We start from the raw sequence: 21,951 nt of genomic DNA on the forward strand, positions 1-21,951 counted from the left end.
CCCCATGCTTGAAAGTGCCGCGGAATAAGTTGGCGCTCTACAAATAAACATTGTCATATTATTTATTATGTCCTACTGATACTGAATTAGGATATTTGCTCAGAAAAGCAAGATATTCTATGTGCAGAGATATAAGTGAATTAAACTATGTTATGCCCGATAATATAATGCCTGTAGTTTGAACAGCATGTTCAAGCTTACAGATTCCCTTTAACGAAACAACTGCATATTCTTCTGCTTATCAATTTTTATGCCTTTTGTTACTTAAAGGAGATCCCTGTAGGAGGAATAGATAGATGGTTTAAGTTGGAACCAAGAACAAGTTCTTCGAAGGTTCAAGGAGACTGTCACCTCATAATAAAGCTAATTACAAACCAGGTAAGCAAATGACAAAGTTTCTTATGTGTGCTGTATAATTTTAAGCATGTACTCAAGTGTTACCTTGGTTAGTTTTTTCTTCCCACCTGAAACTCCTGGCTTTCCCGAGAAGCTCAGATTTACTTGGGTTTATGTATTCAGTTCCTAGTCAGTGTCTCAGTTTATGTGACTCTATTACATGGACCTTACCACAGAAACTGTATAGACGGGAATACAGACACTTCTGTCACAGTTACTGATGATGATCACACAGCTCCTGTCACACTTTTATAATAGAGATCGCAACTCATCCTCCTGACTGTATTCTCATAGTCTGTAGCTTATTTAGGTAAATATAGAAGGTCAAGATAATTAAACTGTACCCCCAGCAGGTGGAATGATAAAGCCTCTAGCTAATGTTTTCATGGAGGTGCTTCACTGCATGGAAGTGGCTGCAATACACAGAGGAAGCCTCCAGAATGTGACAAGCAATTAGTTGAGGGATGGAAAAATGTGTTTTCACTAAACTAGTCCTTTAAAGCAATAATGAGTCATTTAAGGAGTAGAGTATAACAAATAATATAACATTCATCAGTTAGATTAAGGGGTGTTCAGTATTCTAGTATGCTCAATCCATTGTCTCCAGTGCAGCCCTCTGATCCAACAGTTAAGTTTGACATAGAATTACGTCACAGCACACAACAAAATCCGCAGCTGTGGAATTCCACACCAAAATCTACTAGTGTAACTGCAGATTTTGATGCAGAATTGCAAGCTGGTTTTAAGCCAATTCCACATCAAACCCCGCAGGAAGCAGAATTTACCACGGCTTGCGGTGTGTCATGCAGCCTATTCCATCGAGTGTGAAAGGTTCCTAACAGTGTGTCAGCTGCAGATGTGTACTCTGTTAAACATTTTTGCACACCATTTGGTTTGAAACCATACCATTTTTATTTTTCTGTCGACAGAGCTATGTGTGTTTTTTTTTGTTGGACAAGCTGTAGTTTTTAATAGTATAATTTTTTTTGTATGCATGACCATTTGATTGCTTTTTATTTAATTTTTTTAGGAGGTGGGATATGCAAAATTAGCTATTTTGCCTACATTTTTAATGTACTGCTTTCATTACTTCTGCTGTACAGATTTAAAAATGTGCTGGTTTGAGTTTATTTTTCTTAACCTTTTTTTTAAAAACTTTTTACTTTTGCTCCATTATGGAACTTGAACTTCATAAACTTTAATTGCTAATAGAATATACAGCAAAACCTCAGTGCTGCTATGTATTCCACAATTCTATTAGACCTTGCCTTTGGCAAGTCATAATAGACCACTGTAAATTGCTGACCTGGAGGCCATTGTTAAGCCTCTGGGTGCCATAGCAACCCATTGGAACCTAGCAATTGTATTGTGGGAGCCCGATGGGTGACAAAAGACACCCTCACCCTCTGTCAGCCTCTTTAGATGCTGCTGTCGCACTGACTGCAGCATTTAAATGGTTAAACTGTCAGGATAGTAACTAGCTCTGATATTAAAAACCATGTTAAAAGCCAGCAAATAAAACTTGTTTCAGGGCATAAAAACCCTTCATCAGTTAAGCTGGGGTAAAAGTTAAGCACGGCAGGGGAGTTGGTCACAGCCATTGGGAAATAATCAGTGCCTGGTCAGAATCAGTAGGGCGGCTGAAGACATCAGTGTCTATTGTTTCCCTGCGGAAGGTTTCACCACTTTTTTGACTTTCCAGTCTTCAACAAATGGATGGGAGACCATGTTTGTTTGACACTTTTTGTAGCTCCAACAGACATGAAAACCATACATCTGCCCAATCACATTACCATTTAGTTTGTGGTTGTTGACCATCTCACTTATTGGAATAGGTGTCAGTTGATCCACTTTGTTCACATAGATGGTGGGAGTCACAGATGTAGTCTGTCTCTTTATCTATACATCCTTAATACATGTCTCACAAAGACAAAGCAGTACAATATTTGAGTCTTTTGCTTTTTATATAGACTTTTAAATCTGATGAGAATAAAGGAAAATGTGAACAGTTGGAGCTCTGAAGATGCACTTCGGTGGTGTCACCCATGGGCAGTGCTTTGTGATGCTAGGCAACTGCCAAAATGTATTCAGTCTCTGTCTAGCTAGCACAGAGCTTACAAAAATTATTCATAAGGGAATGCAAATTGATCATTCTAACAGGAAACTCTGTTTTTTACAGCTTTTGTTCTAGAAATATAAACTGCATAAAATATGGGATATAAAGTGCATGTAATGTATCTTTGTTCTAAAGCTGGTGATACATGTAGATATTTTCCACTTGGTCATTTTAGTATTTTTCATCATCTGATAGTATTCCTCAAAGAGCCTGTGTGATTTCATATTTTCAAAAAAGGAGTCTTTTTGCACGGAAACATTCGCATTGTTGCAATTGTCAATACCTTTGCATTATCCCACATGCAAATTTATCAACAATCTATTTCTTCTTGGGGATGCTCCGCCTGTTTTTTCTTCTTCCTCCTAATATCCTCGGGATGTGTCATCAATAGCAGATCGGCAAGGGTCCGTCACCAGGGACCTTCACCAATTAGCTGTTCTCTGGGCTGGGGCACTCGTGCACTGAGCTAACCTTTGCAGGAAGCAGACAGCTCTGTTCCCACTGCAGTGGCCAAGCTTGGTATTGCAAGCCAAGCTCCCATTCATTTCAATGAGAACTTGGCCTGCAGTACCAAGCCTGGCCAATGCAGTGACAATGGAGCTGTCTACTTCCTGCAGAAAGGGCAAACAGATGATTGGTGGGCGTCCCGGATGATGGACCATCACCACTTTACTATTGATAATATATCCTAAGGATAAGCCATCAATAGTTTACAACTGAAAAACCTTTTTAACTTTGCCGCCGCGGGCTCTGTTTGGAGTCTCCATCAGCAAACAGAAAATTTGACAGAAAAAAGAGCTCTGCATCGATGCAACCTATTGTAAGTCAATGAGCTCCTACAGGCAGCATTGGTATCCATTGAGTAATGGACCCAGCTCTGTGTCATGGTCTATCTTATAAGTGAAATAGGGTGTGAACAGAGTCTATATAATAACAATAACTTTAATTAGTTAAAGGGGTTGTCATGCGGCAGCAAGCGGGTCTATACACTTCTGTATGGCCATATTAATGCACTTTGTAATGTACATTGTGCATTAATTATGAGCCATACAGAAGTTATCAAAAGTTTTATACTTACCTGCTCCGTTGCTGGCGTCCTCGTCTCCATGGTGCCGACTAATCTTCGGCCTCCGATGGCCAAATTAGCCGCGCTTGCGCAGTCCGGGTCTTCTGCTGTCTTCAATGGGGCCGCTCGTGCAGAATGCCGGCTCCGTGTAGCTCCGCCCCGTCACGTGCCGATTCCAGCCAATCAGGAGGCTGGAATCGGCAATGGACCGCACAGAAGAGCTGCGGTCCACGGAGGGAGCAGACCCCGGCGGCCATCTTCAGCAGGTGAGTATGAAGACGCCGGACCGCCGGGATTCAGGTAAGCACTCTCCGGTTTGTTTTTTTAACCCCTGCATCGGGGTTGTCTCGCGCCGAACGGGGGGGGGGGGGTTAAAAAAAAAACAAAAAACCCGTTTCGGCGCGGGACAACCCCTTTAAACTGGCCACAATGTCATTGCCTATAATACCATGAAATTTGTTATGTCCCCCTATGCATAACTTACAGTCTTTTGTGTGTCATCGAATCAATTTTGTATTACCAGCATTGTAGAACTGAGGATATTCCAACCAAAGATAGAGCGGAATTGAAAGCTGCCTCACATTTTGTGTTTGCGCGACACAGAAAGGTTTGCAGGAAACTCATTTAAGTGGAATAACAAATGTTAATCATCAGATCAGCTCAACCACTTTATCAGAGAAGAATCTGTCTTTTCCGTGCAGCTATTTCCACAAAGATTGACAAGAAAATGGGCTCATTGTAAACATCAGCGCTTTGTGTTTATCTCAGGGGGTAACCTGACTGTCTAATTAAACGTACCAAGCTTGTAAAATAGAAACGTTGACGGAATGCCCACATCTTTCAATAGAGCCCTAGTAAAAGGGCAGGTCGCATTTTTCACTACAAATATGTTTGTCACAACATCGATGTGATAAACATCCGGAGCGCCCCCAAGGCATAAAGTAGGTCATGTATGAACAGCAGTGGTATTCAAAACCTTTCAAGGAGTTTGACTCATATTGTTCCTCTTTTATGTACTACAAGAATTCAATAAACAATGCACTTTACATTCCGCCATGTTTTTTAGAAGGTCAGCCATTTTTTGTATCACTATAACAGCATCCAACTTTTTATATTGTCCCTCAAGGAAAATCACAAAATATGGTTTTATATAACACTATTAATTCAGATTTGTAGATCTGACCATCAGCCGTTACCCCAAATTGCTGTTCATAGCAACTCAAACAGCATGTGTTGTATCATACATTGTATCTGACAGGTACTACATCAGCCAATGCGGGTAAGGCACAGAAAGCATTAGATTTTCTAGCTCAGATTTTCCACTTTCCCCTTTGGGTGGTTTTGACCTATACAGGTTTGTCCTCCCCTTATCTCCAACCCTGACCATTGTTTTCTAATTTTTTCAATAATTTCTGAAAATAAAGGGTCCCCAATCTCCCTTCCCACACTGGATAGAAAGAAATGTGATAGCAAAACTTATTACTATTGCCATTTTTAACCCATTGTTTGGCACCCACAGTATATTTTCTTGGGCTCCAGTGCCACCTAGCGCTAGCCAAGCATGTCCCTTGCCATGAGATCCCTACTGGATTTCCCCAGAAACTAGCCCATTTTTATCTTTACCATTGGTCTGGGTTACATCATTGTGTCTGCTATCCCCCTGTCCCACCCCTTGTAGAATTCAGGTCTAGGGCAGCTGCGTATCATCCCACAGATAAAATGTCCCTGCAAGGGTCCTCCTCTACTCAAGTACCAAAATGTAATGAATTAAGCCAGCCCAAAAGTAGATGGGGGAAATGTATTGTAAACAAGATCTTATTTCATTAATTGATTCATGGACTTATCTAATCATGCCACCGCTATCCTATAATCTTATGTCCCAACCTCCATATATATATCATCTATATATCTATATAAATTATATATACTGTGTTTATATTATGTATATTCTTTTTTGTTTCCTTCAATATTTTTGCATTTAGACTAGAGATGAGCGAGCACGCTCGGATAAGTCAGTTACTCGAGCGAGCCTCGCTCTTCTCGAGTAACTGCATTCTTGTCCGAGCGTGCTTGGGAGGGGGCGGCGGGGGATAGCTGAAAGTAGCGGGAGAGAGAGTGAGAGAGATCTTTCTCTCTCTCCCCCCCCCACTAACGCCCGTCGCCCCCTGCCCCCCTGAGCACGCTCGGACAAGAATGCAGTTACTCGAGAAGAGTGAAGCTCGCTCGAGTAACTGACTTATCCGAGCATGCTCGCTCTTTTCTAATTCAGACATAACACAATGCTGCAGTAATGCAAAGAAATAAAGGGCAGTCTACAATTTTACCGTTCTGCCACAGTCCTACCTTCATCCACAAAGCTCTCCACAGCACTGCCCTACATTGCTTCCCTCATCTCAATCCACCGCCCAGCCCGCACCCTCTGCTTCACCAACAAAATTAGATTAAGCGCTCCTTTAACTCAAACCTCTCATTTCTGCCTCCAAGGCTTCTCCAGAGCAGCGCCAGTCCTCTGGAAGGCACTACCCAAAACTATCCGGGATATCCCTGACTCACACAACTTCAGATGTGCTCTAAAAATGCACCTCTTCGGGGACATTTTTCAATACTTATGCTCCCCTTCGGCTACTCTGTGATTTTTCCTCAGGGAGGCATACCATCTCCCTAAACCAAACCCCTGTGTACTCTGCCTGATAACATGCTCCCTGTCCTAAAGACTGCAATCCCTGTCAGCCGCAATGAACTGCCCCCCTGCAGTCAAATTGATTCAGCCACTATATGGCTCAATTTGACCATTGTCTATGTGTATAGCATCCCTCACCCTCCACCTCTCCATACCGCGCACATCTCCAGCCCCTTTACCTTCTTTATCACCCCATTATCTGTAGTATGTAAGCTCGTTGGAGCAAGTCATCGCCCCTACTGTTTCCATCCATTGATTCCTACATGTAACCGTGGTTTTGTTTTTGTTCCCTCTGTCTTGTAAGCGCCGTGAAATATGTTAGCGCTATATAAATAAAGATTATTATTATTTTAGCCTGTGACACATTATTACAGGACTGTTTTTTATCACCTGGTGTGACTTTTTTTATGTTACCTACTAAGCATTTTATGGTTCTGCCACATGGTCATTAATTATCACATTGTACAGGAGTAATAAAAAAACACTTTGTCTTTAGTACATATCTAAGAAGTAGAAGTCTCCCATTGTTACTACATGATATATTTTGACAGTATTTCATTCCATAAAAAAGGTTTTGATGGCTTAGTATTCCCCATTCAATCTGCTGCATATCCAAGCAAAGGAAACCTAAATCTAGTCTATACATATGTATTCTTTTTACAATGTAAATATATATTGGTGTATTATTTGTTACATTTATACATACTGGTAGTCAAGTAAAGATAGTTAGTGTTCATTATTAGACATCACAAAGGCGTCATAACACCATATAAAACAGCAAATATCCAAATTTTGTGCTGATTAATCTCATAGCTTCATAAAGGTCCAAGCTACTTTTTTTTGAAGCAGAACACCAAATCGTCTGCATAGCCACTGAGTTCAATGATAAAATTCTGACAGTCTGCAGCAACTAGTAGAAGGAGCTTAGGAGTTTAACCCTTAGTGACCATAGTGTTTTTACATCCTGGCTTGGTGGGCTTTAAACCCCAGGGACGTAAAAATATGCTCCCTGCATATTAAAACCCTGCAAGCAGTGGACGTGACAGCTCCATGCTGCTGGGTCCTGGAGATAGCCGACAACCTTGAGCTGTCATCCCAGGCCGCGAGACTTCCCTCCCCCCTCGCCCCATTTTGGGGTGCAAGTCTTCATTCATATATGTGCAGTACAAAATAAACTGTTTTTAAAATGACACAATTTTCCAAAAAAAATGAAAATTTTAATTTTTTCCTTCTGCTTTGCTCAGATGCATTCAAAAACTGTAAGGTCAAAATATGCAGTACACCTCTAGATGAATGCATTAAGGGGTCTATTTTTCAAAATGGGGTCATTTGTGGGGGTTCATCGTATTTGCCACTCAAGGGCTCTACAAGTGTGCTATGGGGCCTAAATCTCATTCAAGCAAAATGTCTGTTCTGAAAACTACCTGCTGCTCCTTTCAGTTTGGGCCCCATTGTGCATACGAGATAAGATAAGGCCCACAATGGGTATGTTTCTGAACACAGGACAAACAGCGGTATCCATTTTGGGTACAAATCCTTATTTTCATGTGCAATACAGAAAAAAATTCTCTTTTAAATGACATATTTGCAAACATATGAAATTTTATTTTTTTTCTCCTCCAAATTGCATTAATTCCTGAAAAGAAACTGTGGGGTCAAAATACTCATGACCCCCCACCACCCCCCTCAGGGAATACATTCAAATATGTATTTTTTAAACTGGGGTCATTTGTGGGGGTATCTATCATTCTGACACCCATAAGCCTTTGCAATCTTGGCTTCGTGTAGGAAAACAAAATGTTCCTCAAAATGTTAATATAATCAAAGTTAAATTTGTACATCTAAATGGTTAAAAAAAATTAGTTTTTCAAATGTGCACCCAGGATAAAGTAAACAGATGGAAATATATATCTTATCAAAAATTTGTACAGTGTGTTTGCACATATGTTACATTTGAAAATGTGAAAAAATTATATTTTAAAAATGTTCCCAACTTTGGCGCTTTTAATAAATATACACAAATTCTAGCAGACTATTTTTACCACCTAAATGAAGTACAACATGTGGTGAAAAAACTGTCAGAATCACTTGGATATGCAAAACCTTTACAGAGTTATTGTATGTTAAAGTGACACTTGTCAGATTTCCAAAATGTGGCTCCATCATTAAGGCGCAAACAGGCTTGGTCACTAAAGGGGTTAAAGTAGTAAAAAAAAATAAAGATCAGCAGGAAGCATGGGAGTGGAATTAGCAGGTAGATTATACATTTATTATTTATTTATTATTTTATAACGATCCATGGCTTTCTTTAAATTTGGTGGTCTCAGAAAGCCCCTTTTAGTGAATACTATATCCATCCAAACTGTAATAAAATAGCACACACTAGGCCCCTAAACTCCCTCTCTCTCCCCTCCTAGCGATGGCTGCAAGTCGTGAAAGTTTTATCGTTTAAAGGGAACTTCTCAGATCTAGTGAGCTCCATAGGCTGATGTAATGGTCCGCTGTGTCCAGAGATGCGACCCTAAGGCCTCCTTCACGCGGGCAACAAAGTCACGCGATTTTGTAGCGTTGCTACAATGCTACAAATCGCATGTATGTGAAGCCCATGCTTTTCTATGGGCTAATTCACACATGCAATGTTTTGTAGCCTGTAACCCGACACAAAAACCTCATGGGTCCGGCGATATGCCCGCGACTCGTGAGGTTTTGTAGCCTATGTTTCCTTATGGAGCCTTCCTCTCTGTTACATCGCATTGCACGAAAACACATTTTCGTGCGGTGCGATGCACTTTTGACAGTAGGAAATATTACTGTCAAAGCCCTAATCTTGATTGCTGCTCATTCCTTTACAGCCTGTTAGGCTGTTCGGTCTTATACCTTACATGTACCATCCTGATGAGGCGGTTATACCACCAGTAACCGCTGAAACGCGTCGATGGGGTTAACTATGTTACACTCATGATAGCCTTGTTGATTTGATGGACTTGTAACATATGTCCACTCCACTTTATATCAGGCTTTTCATGGATTGATGGTGGTACTGACTATAACAGTCACTGGTAGAGGGAACTCAGTGCATATCATACTGAATTCCTTTCTGTTCAACTGTTAGCCGCTTTTGGTTGCAAAACATTAAAACCAGCGGCACCTATTTGAATGATAGCAGTCAGATTCAGCCTTCATCTATCGGCTGCATATAGGACTGAGGAGTCCTTTTGTGAGGGTCATTGTTTTTACGGACCCTGTCTTTAGATCTACCGCTTTACTAAACAAAAGACCATACTAGCCATGCTCTAATTTTGGTCTCGGGGTGTAATGATATGGGGCTTTAGTGTCCATCATACCACACATGACATTACCTTTTGCCCCGAAAAATCGTTAAGTGGTAGTATCTCTTTACCAGCTCCATTAGAAAATTGCTACCTACATCAGTTACTAATAACAACAATGGTGACTGTTTTATCTGGAGCTGTATACAACTATAGTGTTGACTCATGGCAATATACAAATTAGATGTGCCATCGTCACCATAGTTGGTGTACCATACTTATATGGCTGCAGCTGATCGCTGTACATTTATACGTAGTATGGGGAAGGATGCATTTGTCTATGTAACACCAACCTCTTCAATTGGAATACTGCTTTATTAAACAGAGACTATACTATCAGTGTTCTGCTTTTGGTTGCGGTACGATATGATATGGTGCTTTAGTGGCTATCACCACACACTAGTTAGTCTATTTTGTACCCTAAAAAAAAAAAAACATTAAGCGGTATCATATATATTTTTTTGCCAGCTCCAAAATAAAATATAAAATTGTTGCTACCTATATTAGTCACCAATAATTAATAAGAGTGACTATCTTATTTGGAGCTATATACAACTATAGTGCTGACTTATGGCAATATACAAATTAGATGTGCCATTGTTACCATAGGTGGTGTACCATACCTACATCGGTGCAGTTGATCTCTGTACATTCATAAATAGTATGCGTAAGGACTCACTCGTCTATGTAACGCCAATTCTTTTAATTGGAGTCGAACAGTAATAAAGGATCACGCTTGAGATTTTTAATTTTATTTAATAAAAGTTATATTTTAGTGATTCCCTCGCTGATATTCATTCCAATCTTCAGGGTCTTCCTCTGTCACGGTGACATTACCTAATCTAAGCCCTGGCTGCAGGAAAAAAAAACAAAACACATACTTCCCCCCTCCAGTGCTGTCAGCCCAGCCGCATCTTCTTCCCAGGTCCCCGACACTATTTTGCTTCATGTTCTCTGGCTGGGGATTGAAAAATCCCAGCCTCCTGGAAGCGCTGGTTGTGATTGGCTGATGCTTAGCCAATCACAGCCAGCGCTCGATGAACCAATCACAACCATTCATCGAGTGCTGGCTATGATTGGCTAAGTGTCAGGTTCAGCCAATCACAGCCAGCGCTTCCAGGAGGTGGTGATTTTTCAATCTCCGGCCAGAAGAGAAGAAGAAGACAAGTGCCGGGGACCCGGGGAGAAGCTGCAGCGGAGCCCCGGACAGCGCTTCTAACTGATTTTTCTGCAGTTAGGGTATATTTTTAGGGTAGGGCTTATATTCCCTGCATGTCACCCGCGTCGGTCACGCAATTTTTTGAACGCATCAGTTATGCGCAAAAGAAATTCATGCATCAAAACACCCGTGTGACTGAGCCCTAAGGTAAATCCATGGACAGCTCAGGGCCTCATTATAGGCCTATGAGACTATGCAAATGAAAAAAGACGAGATCTAGGACATGCCAATGCATGTCAATGTGCTGCTTGCGTGTAAATCGGCTAGCACATGGACTGCTGGCCATGTGCAGTTCGGTGCAAGTTGTGTTCAAGCCTCTAAGGTTCAACTCACTCTCACGGCCTGAGTGTCGTTAGCCACAATAACCGGTACTTATAAGAATCAGCCTTATCATTTGGTACTTCGAGGGACTAATTATTTAACTGGCTTTTCATCTTCACTTTCTTGTTCTCTAATGTGTGCCTTATTTACTCTTCACTTAAGAAATGTGGCATATTTGCTATCAAAAACAAAAATAGAACACATCATAATGCAAACAATAAAACTTAATGAACGTAATTCACTTTGGGGGGGTCAAATGTGACCCCAACTTGGTATTTATGCTATGTACTTTAGCAGCAAACATATGCTTGTGTGTCGCAGTCCAAAAAAACTACTTGGTCGCATTGCTTCATTCAAAAGTTACACCCAGAATTAGATCAAGTGGGGTCTTTTTTGAACCAGCCAAGTGAGCTAAGGGTTAATTCTATGATTGTGTGAAGGGAAAGTGGAAATTTGGAGCTCCAACCTCTACAAAGACAACTTTTGAAAGTAATTGACACAGAATGTTGAGTCTTTAAAATTGTGTTAAAAGGAGAACATTTTCTTAAACCCTATACATCATATTGGCAGATTCATCCTTTGTAAGTGGTACAATCAAATGCTCCAAAGTGCATCCGGAGGCTGATAGACACCTTCAACTATTTGTTCTTGGGCAAAGGGAAAATTATATAATGTATTATTACTATTCATGGTGTTATATCGAGATAAGTGGCAGCTGCACACCCTCTCCATAGGAATGCATTATGCATGCTTGGCCAAGATGAATATGCCTTATAGTGGTGGTGGTGCGTCTGGCATGATAAATGCAAGATAGCAATTACCTATTGTATTTCCCTAAATTACCCATTTATACAAATGTTATTAGTGTATAGAGATCATATCAATCCAACCCCGTGTTACAACATGTTATTTTACCAAGAGGCCTTGACAATATATGGCAGATATCAACAGCAGGGGTGACGCTGTAATTTAAGCATTCCTCAAATATTTTTTTTTTCCCTTCAAATAAACATTAATTAGAGATAATTTGTCTTTATCTGTGCCAGTGTAAAATAATTGTACAAGCACACATGGCTCCTTGTCATCGCAGAGCGAGGAAACTATGATTGATGCTGCCGTACAAGCATGTATGCTCTCGTTCCATTTGCGCCATCGTAATCCAGGCTTGATTTTCGCATCCGTGGTTTGAATAATGCTCTTAATGATTTGATATACGAGCTAAATGTCTGATCTCTTCGTGTTTTTCTAGGAAGCAGGTCTCAGCTGTAATTCAATTCAGCAAATATTAAAACAAATAGCATGGTATGAATATCTGAATTAACAAATGTGTTGCAGAGGGACACGGTGCTGAGCAAGAAGGCATCTGGTGCAGTGATTCATGAAATGCTACTAACCCAGCTGCTACAGTACGAACACAAGCAGACAGAGGTGAGCAGACGTTCGCTTAATCTTGATATTTTTGGAGCAAGGTGACAGACACAAGTTTTATGATTAAATGTCTTTGGATGGAACCTGTCATCCAGGCAGAAGGAATTGTCAGACCTTAGACTCACAAGTCATTTGTGGCCACAGTTTCTTTTTCCACTCCCTACTCTAATGCAAAATCTGTAACAGCCCCCCACCTACCATGTGCCATTTACTGTATATTGCCGCTGTCTTCCTATTAGTACAGAGACCTTTTGGCCACTCTGAGGCACTAGGGTTTGTTGCAACTGCTACCTTTGCACTCCCTATAGCTATGCCCTTAAACATAAACATACTATAGTGATCTCTACTGTTGGTAAGATTGTTCCCAGCTTGTGGCAAAACTTCTCTTGAAGTATCTTTGTGAATATTTACATATTTCACTATAAGTTCCATTTAGCACAGGAATATATTGACTTGGCCGAACTCACAGAATTCTCTTTCTCCTTCCTTCTCCTTTTTTCCCTGTAATTCTCCTTTTTCCTTGACATTCTCCTTCTCGGTCTTATTTAAAAACAGTTCAAAAGTACTTAGACACACTCCTAGGTGACCTAAAAGTGTTATACGGAGCTTTTATGGCCCTTAGACCAAGCTATACACCAGTTTTAGGGGTATTGGTGAAGTTCTGGTTTGTTTCAAACTAATTCGGATGTAACCAAACCTTTCGCTGAAGTTTGGCGAAACGACCAAACCAAACTTTTTAAAAGTTTGCTCATCCTACTTATCACCTTTCCTAAACTTTTCTACCCCCTCCAGATGATTTCACTTTTGCTGAATACAGCATTCATATGATTTCTTTGGATTGAGGAAAAAAATTACAATTGCTATACAGAAATAGATGCTTGGTAGAGAGGAGGAGGAATGAACTTTCCAAAAATAAGGGGGTACAACCTAGCTTGCATACTGAGGTGCATCATAGACTGGTTACATGGAACAAACCACTATTCTAATAAAACAGGGGAAGAAAAATTGTTGATACCAAGGGAAATTAGGGTATTTCTACATACTGAATGCACGCATTGGTCTGCCATGGCCAAACACTCATTTACCATCCAAGACACACTAATAGCGTGGAAGACAACGCGGAAACTATATGGTTGGCCTTTTCTTGTCTTAAAATATGTCACTCTGGGTTCATCCTGAATTCTTCCTTGGCAGGGATAGTCCTTTATACAAGAAATAAAAGCAACAGAGAAGATGGTTATTACATAGAGGTCAGGATAAAATTTTCTTTGAGCAAAGATCATTGCTTCCCATATGATCAGATCATCTTCTTTCTATGAACCCGCCTTGCTAATGTGGAAAAAAAGCTTATACTACTATTGATGTAATACTAGGCTCATCTTCACACTGACCAACCTATAAAAGGATGTGCATAATATTTGCATAAAATGTCATCCAAACTAAATTTTCGGTAGATGGTTCCATCTCATACCAGTACAGAATTTGCCACATAATATTCTAGATGGCTGGAATTCGGTCCGGAAAAGTAGCATTAGTGAACTTTGAAGGACAACTTATTTTATGGTAATACACACTACAGTTTTAACCTTCCGAGAAACGTTAACAACCCGTAACCCATGTACAGCTCTTTTCGCCGAAAGTATAAACCTATATCCAGACACTTACCAATAGACCCAGCAACCTATATTTTTCGATATAGAGAACAAGACCATTCACAGTGGCCCCCACTCCATGCCAAGGTCCATCTATGCTATATTATAAACATATTATGAAGAATTGGTTAAATGCCTTGCCCACCACTGTTAGGAAGGTGACCTGCTGACTACACTACCTGATAAACATGAATAGGCTGGAGACTTTAAAACCTAAAGAAAAACAGACATGCAATATTTTTTAGAAATGAAAAATCTTTACTTGTATCCATTTCAACATACAAGAAATAACTGAGCTTGTCACCCCTTTACAATATACACAATTGTATTATTTCTAGAGATAAGCGAGCGTACTCGTTAAGGCAAAATACTCCAGCGAGTATTGCCATTTCCGAGCACACGCCCGCTCATGAGAAAAGATTCGAGGGCCGGCGGGGGTGAGCGGTGAGTTATGGGCGAGCAGGGGGAGAGAGAGATCTCCCCCCCCCCCCCCCCCCCCGTTCCTCCCCGCTCTCCCCCACCGGCCCCCGAATCTTTTGGCACGAGCAGGCATGTACTTATAAATGGCAATACTCGCTCCAGTATTTTGCCTTAACGAGTACGCTCGCTTATCTCTAATCATTTGTTACAAACTCTGGATTCGGGAATATATAAAATTTTGTTACATCCATTATTATGGGATCACGCAGAAACTTACATTAGTGAATCTCATTCAGCCAGTAACATAGTAACATAGTATGTAAGGCTGAAAAAAGACATATGTCAATCCTGTTCAGCCTATTACCCCACAATGTTGATCCAGAGGAAGACAAAAAAAACAAAAACATTTAAGGGAAAAATTCCCTCCTGACTCCAATCTCGCAATCAGAATAATCCCTGGATCACCGACCCTTTTGAAGTTTTTAGTGATTATAACATACATTATTGTATCACTCAAGAAAGACTTCCAGGCCGCTCTTGAACTCTTATCGAATTTGCCATTACCGCATCCTCAGGCAGAGAGTTCCATAGTCTTACTGCTCTTACAGTAAAGAACCTTCTATGTCGGTGTAGAAACTTCTTTCTTCTAGATGTAGCGGGCGCCCCTTGTTACATTCACAGTACTGGGTATAAGTAGATTATGGGAGAGATCTCTGTATTGACCCCGATAAATTTAAACATGTTTAATAGGTCGCCCCTCAGCCATCTTTTTTCTAAACTAAATAATCCCAATTTTGATTACCTATCTGGATATTGTAGTCTGCCCACTTCATTAATTACTTCAGTTACCTGCCTTTGAACACGTGCGTGCTCTAATATGCTCTTCCTGAGTACTGGTGCACAAAACTGTACACAATATTCCCTGTGTGGTCTGACCAGTGACTTGTAAAGAGGAAGAACAATCATGTCATGTGCCCCTAGACCTTTTTTTGATGCCCTCCATGATCCAGTTAAGGGTAAAGTTACCTAAAATCCCCAAGTCCTTTTCCATGCCAGTGTCACCCAGTAGTTTCCCATTTAGTATGTAATGGTGACATGTATTCCCCCTACCCATGTACATATCCTTACATTTATCAGTGTTAAGCCTCATTTGCCACTTTTCTGCCCCCAACTTATCCAGATCCTTTTGTGATCTTCTTGTGTCCTCTCTTGTGTTAATTTCTTTACATAGTTTTGTGTCATCTACAGATATTGATATTTTCCTGTACAATCCTTCTATCAGTGTTCATTAGGAACTAGAAATCTTGGGCCCCAAAACACAACCTGATTGTAACTGCTTATCCAACATGACCGTTATATTTTCACCTTTTGTATTGTTTGCCTTATTTACTTGCATGCCTACTATGTTCCACTATGTTTCCTCTTTGTGTTCATGCGACTGCGATCCCAATAATTTTTGGTATTTTTGTTTTACATATTAAAATCTATAAAAAAAATTTATTTAAACAAATGGCTTATACAGAAGATCAATCTCAGCTCCTTATCATGATCCTTATTTCGTCACCAAGGACTCACCAGGCCTGGTGACTGTTTCTCCCTCCACCTTCTTCCCATAATGCTTGGGCTAATACCCCATCCCCTTCTTTGCTAACAGTGTATTTCCTCTGAAGAGAAAATCTGTATAAGTAAGAACATATATACCCTTTGTAAACAATATCCATGTAAATGCAAGGACTTATCCTGAGCGCACTTTGTATGTTTGCATGCAGTAAACAAAATTCATATGGCTCCAAGCCTGGAGGAAATATTACCCTGTCTAGGAGCTACTAGTATTGTGTTTGCTAAAGACAAAGCATAATTAATGACCCATATGTTTCTATATTTGAAAACTGGAGTCAGAACCCTTAAACATGCCACAAATGGTTCTTATAGGGAATATCTCCATGCCCGCCTTAGAAACTGCAGCACTTGAAGTGCCTATTGTATTACATTAAGACTCAATTTTCCAACTATTCTTTGTAGTTACATATGAATGAACACCTTGTGACCGTATTACACCATAGGCACTACTGTAGACTTCATATTTTGGTGATGGAGTCATTTATTGTCCCTGTGCTGTTTTAGGTTGAACTTTGGAACTGGAAGGGGGAAGTGAGCAAGCATGCATACACAATAATGTCACACCATAGTATGCAAACTGACCTCTCGAATCTACAACAAGCAGTCATGTAAGTATCTTATTATGTAATGGTAATGCCTGCAATAGTCACAGCCAGGGGCATAACTAAAGGCTCAGGGGCCCTGATGCAAAAGGTGAGCTGCCCCCCCCCATGTGTATCTGTACCCGTACCCATACCTAAACCATGCTGCACAGAGACATAACTTGAAGCTTCTGAGCCCCAATGCAAAACCTGTAACAGGGCCCCCAACTATAATGCTTTATTCATAGTACTGGGCTCCCTATATGGAGAAGAGGGGCCTTATGGGCCCCCTAAGGCTCCCGCATCCCCTCCTAAGGCTCCTGGGCCCAGGTGCAACCGCATCCCCTGCACCCTCTATAGTTACGCCCCTGGTCACAGCCCATATATGATATATTCTCTTCAATATTTGTTTTTTGTATGACCTGTGTCAAAGCCAAACTGGTAGGTATAATGGCATCCATTAAGTAGCCTGAAGGGGCACCTCACTGACCCCTGGTGTGTACTCCTTCATGTGAGTCACAGATGCAGGACAATTGATTATGGGACCTATAAGAGTAATAGCGTGATTTTAGGCGTATAGGAGCAATACGTAAATTTGGTTGCAAAGGAGAACATACCCATGTAAAATCGTCAAAACTACTGTATATGTGGCCTACGTAAACCATATAGAATAGGATTAGCTGCTTTTATACAACCTTTGGGACTTGCTACCATTACAATAGCAGTTATATTAGCGACAGTAATAAGCTGGAAGCTGATATATAGGAATAAATCATAGAAGAATTGTACTGACAGAGAAATATGGGGAAGGCATAGTTATACAATAAGTTTGGAAAATCCCTTTATGGTGGTACATTGACATTGAGGCACAAAGTTATTTTAGAACAGCTGATCACATTCTTACTTGGATAATTCCTGCTTTGAACATTTATTTAGTTAGAAAGTATATCTTGTCTCAGCTCCAAAGATCCTGTGTAGTGCTTTTATTAAAGTCATTGAATGGCATCTAAAGCCGGTGAAAGAAAATGTCAAAGACCATTGATTCACATACTGCGGAGTTATGGCTAGAGTGCTGGCACATTCATCTAATCCTCTTTAAGAGCAAGCTTGATACTTATTGATTTGTGAACCTGAAGGGTTCTTACCATCTCCCACTAAATACTGTGGAGTTTTATTATTGGTTCTTAAACTACTTTGCCTTATAACCTCAAGTTACTATGATTAAAGAAATGTGTAATGGGAAGAATTACTGACAATCGGGTTACAAGCAGGTATTATTGTAGAAATATAAGCTGAGCTGGATTGCTTTTCTATGAGCTTATCAGAAATGGGGATCATGGGGCTTCTTTTATTCAAGAAACAGCGCCTCTCTCTTCTCTGGGCTGTCCTAGTATTGCAGCTGAGCACCATTGAGGAGAAATAAGAACTCGTGCACCCTGCATTTCACTGATTTGGTTCTGTAACATGTTCATTATATGGTATTAAGAACTGGAGAAGCCCTTTAAGCATTTACAGTAGAAAGCAATAATTATCCAAATATTAACGTTATAAGTAAAGTTTTACTAATACTAAACTGTACTGACTTTGTTTTCTCCTTAAAAGAAAATGGCAGGCATGTAGCAAACACCATCAAGTGCACCCTCTGGACTACAGTTACTTGCTTGGACTTCTTAAGAACATTGAAGAACAGTGGGATCTTGCTTCATGTACCAGAGAACTGGTATGAACTATATATAACATCTATCTATCTATCTATCTATCTATCTATCTATCTATCTATCTATCTATCTATCTATCTATCTATCTATCTATCTATCTATCTATCTACCAGTGCTTTTCCAGTATCAAAGGGCTCTATAGAGCTTAAATGGGTTTTCTCTTGAATACAACCCCTATCCATTTGCCCTAATAGGACATATGGTTGCCATATAGATGGTTCTTCCTTTGCCCCCCACCCACTCCAAAACCCACTTTATGAGCCAGAGCCAAGAGCAACTTCAGTTATGATGGACTTGAGCCGTCCTTGTATTTGGACAGCACAGTTACTCACTGGAGACCGGGATTTGGGCCTGACCAAGGGCAACATTCACACGGAGGGAGTTTCTTCCGGGTACTCCAGTTTCTTCCCACACACCAAAAACATACTGAAGGGTAATTTGGAATTTAAATTGCAAGCCCCAATAGAGACAGGGACTGATGTAAACAGTAATTCTCTCCGTATAACACTGTGTAATACATTGGCACTATATAAAATAGTTAAGATGGACCGCGTTCATCTGATTGGCTGCTATTTCACTTGCACCTCCTGACGGGATTGAATCTTCTGGATGCAATGGACTTGTATCAGCCTTTTAGTAATGGAAATTTCTAAACAGTGCCAAAGAACTGTATAAAGAACTTCATTTTTGAAAGTAGTGCTCATCTAAGGAGACAGACTTTACCATTGAGGTCTTCCTGTATGTATCCAGTGGGACAGAGAATTTTTTTTTGGGGGGGGGGGGCTTTTTTTTTTTAAAGACACACTGAAATGTGAATTTAAAAACCTTATTGAATACATACATCATCTGAGGGAAGGTGACATGGGTCAAATGACCTCTAAAGTTATGTAAATGACCTTGGAAATCATGCTTACCCTTTCCTTGTTGTATGTTATATCATATCTACAGCATTACGCACATTAGCAGCATTAGCTAAAGTCAATACCAAGTTCTGTATCCAACATCGGTCCAATAATACAAATTTGATTTGTGACTCTTTTGGAAGTTCACTGCCAAATCATACATGTTTTGGAAGTGTCACGTATTTGGTACACAATCATGCAGAGCATGACTGGAATCTCAATATATCGATTTACCTTTTCCCAAGCCTATATTTTTTCTATTTAGCTTGTTTTTCTTGCTTCTCTCAACTATTTGGCTAGAAAAAGAACAATGTGATCTGAACAAGAAAACCGGTAGAACTGATTACGCTTTATTATATCATTCTTAGATTTACCCTATTTAATCATTGCAACTCATTGAAGGAGGAAATGGAAAACCTTGAGAAAGGCAAAACATTCAATTAGTGAAATAGATTACATTCGGCTTTATAATTCAGTTATGTCTTATTGGACGAAAATTGAGATGTTTTGCTGTATCATCTCGTTCCTGTAATCAACTTTATGGTATGAAGTTGGTGAAAAAGTATTATAAAGTGGGAGAATAGTAACAGACGTGGACCTGTGGGATATATATTAACTCGCTTAATGAACTAGACAGACAGACTGATATTAGTGTAAGGCAACTTGCACAAAGACAATATTTCTGTCCGATTTTCAGACCGAAACATTCATTTGAATGGGTGTATGCACATTGGCTTTTTATTTACTTGAAAGCCTAGTCGAAGTGAAAAAAAAATAGCAGCATGTCCTATTCTTCTCTGATTTTCTTCTGCACATCGGACAGCACACAGACTGGATATCTGTGTGCTGTCCGATGCAAGTTGCACCTGAGACTATCTGGTGCAACTTTTAAAACGTCCATGTGAAAGTAACCTAACATTGCATGGGGACTAGAGATGAGCGAGTATACTCGCTAAAGGCAATTGCTCGAGCGAGCATTGCCTTTAGCGAGTATCTCCCCCGCTCGAGACTAAAGGTTCAGGTGCCGGTGCGGGGGAGCGGTGAGTAGCGGCTGTCAGCAGGAGGGAGCGCAGGGGAGAGAGAGATCTCCCCTCCGTTCCGCCCCGCTCTCCCCCGCAGCTCCGTGCCCGCTGCTGGCACCCGAACCTTCAGTCTCGAGCGGGGGAGATACTCGCTAAAGGCAATGCTCGCTCGAGTAATTGCCTTTAGCGAGTATACTCGCTCATCTATAATGGGGACTTAACCATCCTAATGATCAGGTCAATGCCTGAAGATATGTTATATATGAAAAAATGATTGCAGAAAAGTACAACAGTGTAAATGTTTATAAGATACTCAGCTTACATGGAGGAGCTGAGAGGTATCTTATTATTGCTATGTTTCAGCAATAATAAGATTTTCCCAATGAAACCCCATTTTAATATCTATGCTCTATTTTCTGTTATAGTTATATTAACTTAAACTATCTAGATCTAGACTTAACAGTAAGGAGTTGTGAATGGAGTGTGATGGACAACCTTCGAGATCATGATATGGAGTCTGATTTCACTAACTAGAAAGAGTTCCATCCTTAATATAATCCACTATACTACAATCTGAATAGAAAGTGTCACCAAATCTAGTATATGATGGATGAACATAAGGATGGATATGTAGATGAATGGTGGAGGGATTGTGCTATATTGGATGATTGAATGGATGGATATTAGAAAGGGAGGTAAGAGGTGTGTATTGTTAAATAATGCATATGGGTCCAAAGCCCGATACTGTATACTTCATAGTGTGCTAAATTCTACGTTATGTCCAATGTTGATGCGGTGATGTGATTCTGTAATGTTTCGATTAAAGCAACTTCTCTTTTGATATTTCTGAGTAAAGAGAATGGATTCCCCTTTTCAGCAGCCTCATCTATTATAGATTCAGTTTATTGATGTCTATACGGTATTCTCACAATATTCATTCATTATTGAAGGAGGAGAACTTAGCAGAAAGTTTCACCCTCTTCACCGAATATTGTCTCTTGCTGCTGAAGAAACTGAGGGACAACTTCCCCGTGCTGAACTCAACTGTCATCAGCCGCCTGGAGTTCATGTTAAGGTAACAAACACCTAAATGAGTCACATCACCAGTAGAATCTTTTATTTAATCGTAGTCACTAATGGGGAAAGGGGGCATGTTTTTCAAACAGGTGTCTCAACCAGATCCAGAACATGCAAGCCTTTAAGACGGTGTGCCCCTTCCACAATGAACTGCATCTGGAAATTGCAACTGTGTTAAAGGTATACCTCTTTCTCAATACTAAAGCAATAAAGCTAGCAAGCGGCCATGGCTGGCGAGTGATTATTATGTAAATACGGACTAGTACTAAGGGTAGTAGGGACTAAGGTAAAACCGAGAATGGGGCATCTTTCTGATGTGACCACACACCACCACTTTCTCCCTTAACCTGGGGCATCAAACCCCCTCATTTGTGCGTCCCTTCTTTCCATGCCTTGTAGTAGAG

General features: G+C 40.4%; 1 protein-coding gene across 1 annotated transcript in view; it reads left to right on the forward strand.

Moving 5' to 3' along the window:
* The window catches only part of BAIAP3 (BAI1 associated protein 3), a 176,421-nt gene that overhangs the window by 101,644 nt on the left and 52,826 nt on the right, over positions 1-21,951 (forward strand). Inside the window, exons 11-16 of the mRNA XM_066577504.1 lie at positions 271-378; positions 12,463-12,555; positions 16,752-16,855; positions 18,431-18,548; positions 21,421-21,545; positions 21,637-21,727. Coding sequence (XP_066433601.1) covers positions 271-378; positions 12,463-12,555; positions 16,752-16,855; positions 18,431-18,548; positions 21,421-21,545; positions 21,637-21,727 — 639 coding nt within the window. The remainder of the gene's footprint in view (positions 1-270; positions 379-12,462; positions 12,556-16,751; positions 16,856-18,430; positions 18,549-21,420; positions 21,546-21,636; positions 21,728-21,951) is intronic.

Source organism: Eleutherodactylus coqui, chromosome 8 (genome assembly GCF_035609145.1).
Source record: "Eleutherodactylus coqui strain aEleCoq1 chromosome 8, aEleCoq1.hap1, whole genome shotgun sequence".
Classification (NCBI taxonomy): domain Eukaryota; kingdom Metazoa; phylum Chordata; class Amphibia; order Anura; family Eleutherodactylidae; genus Eleutherodactylus; species Eleutherodactylus coqui.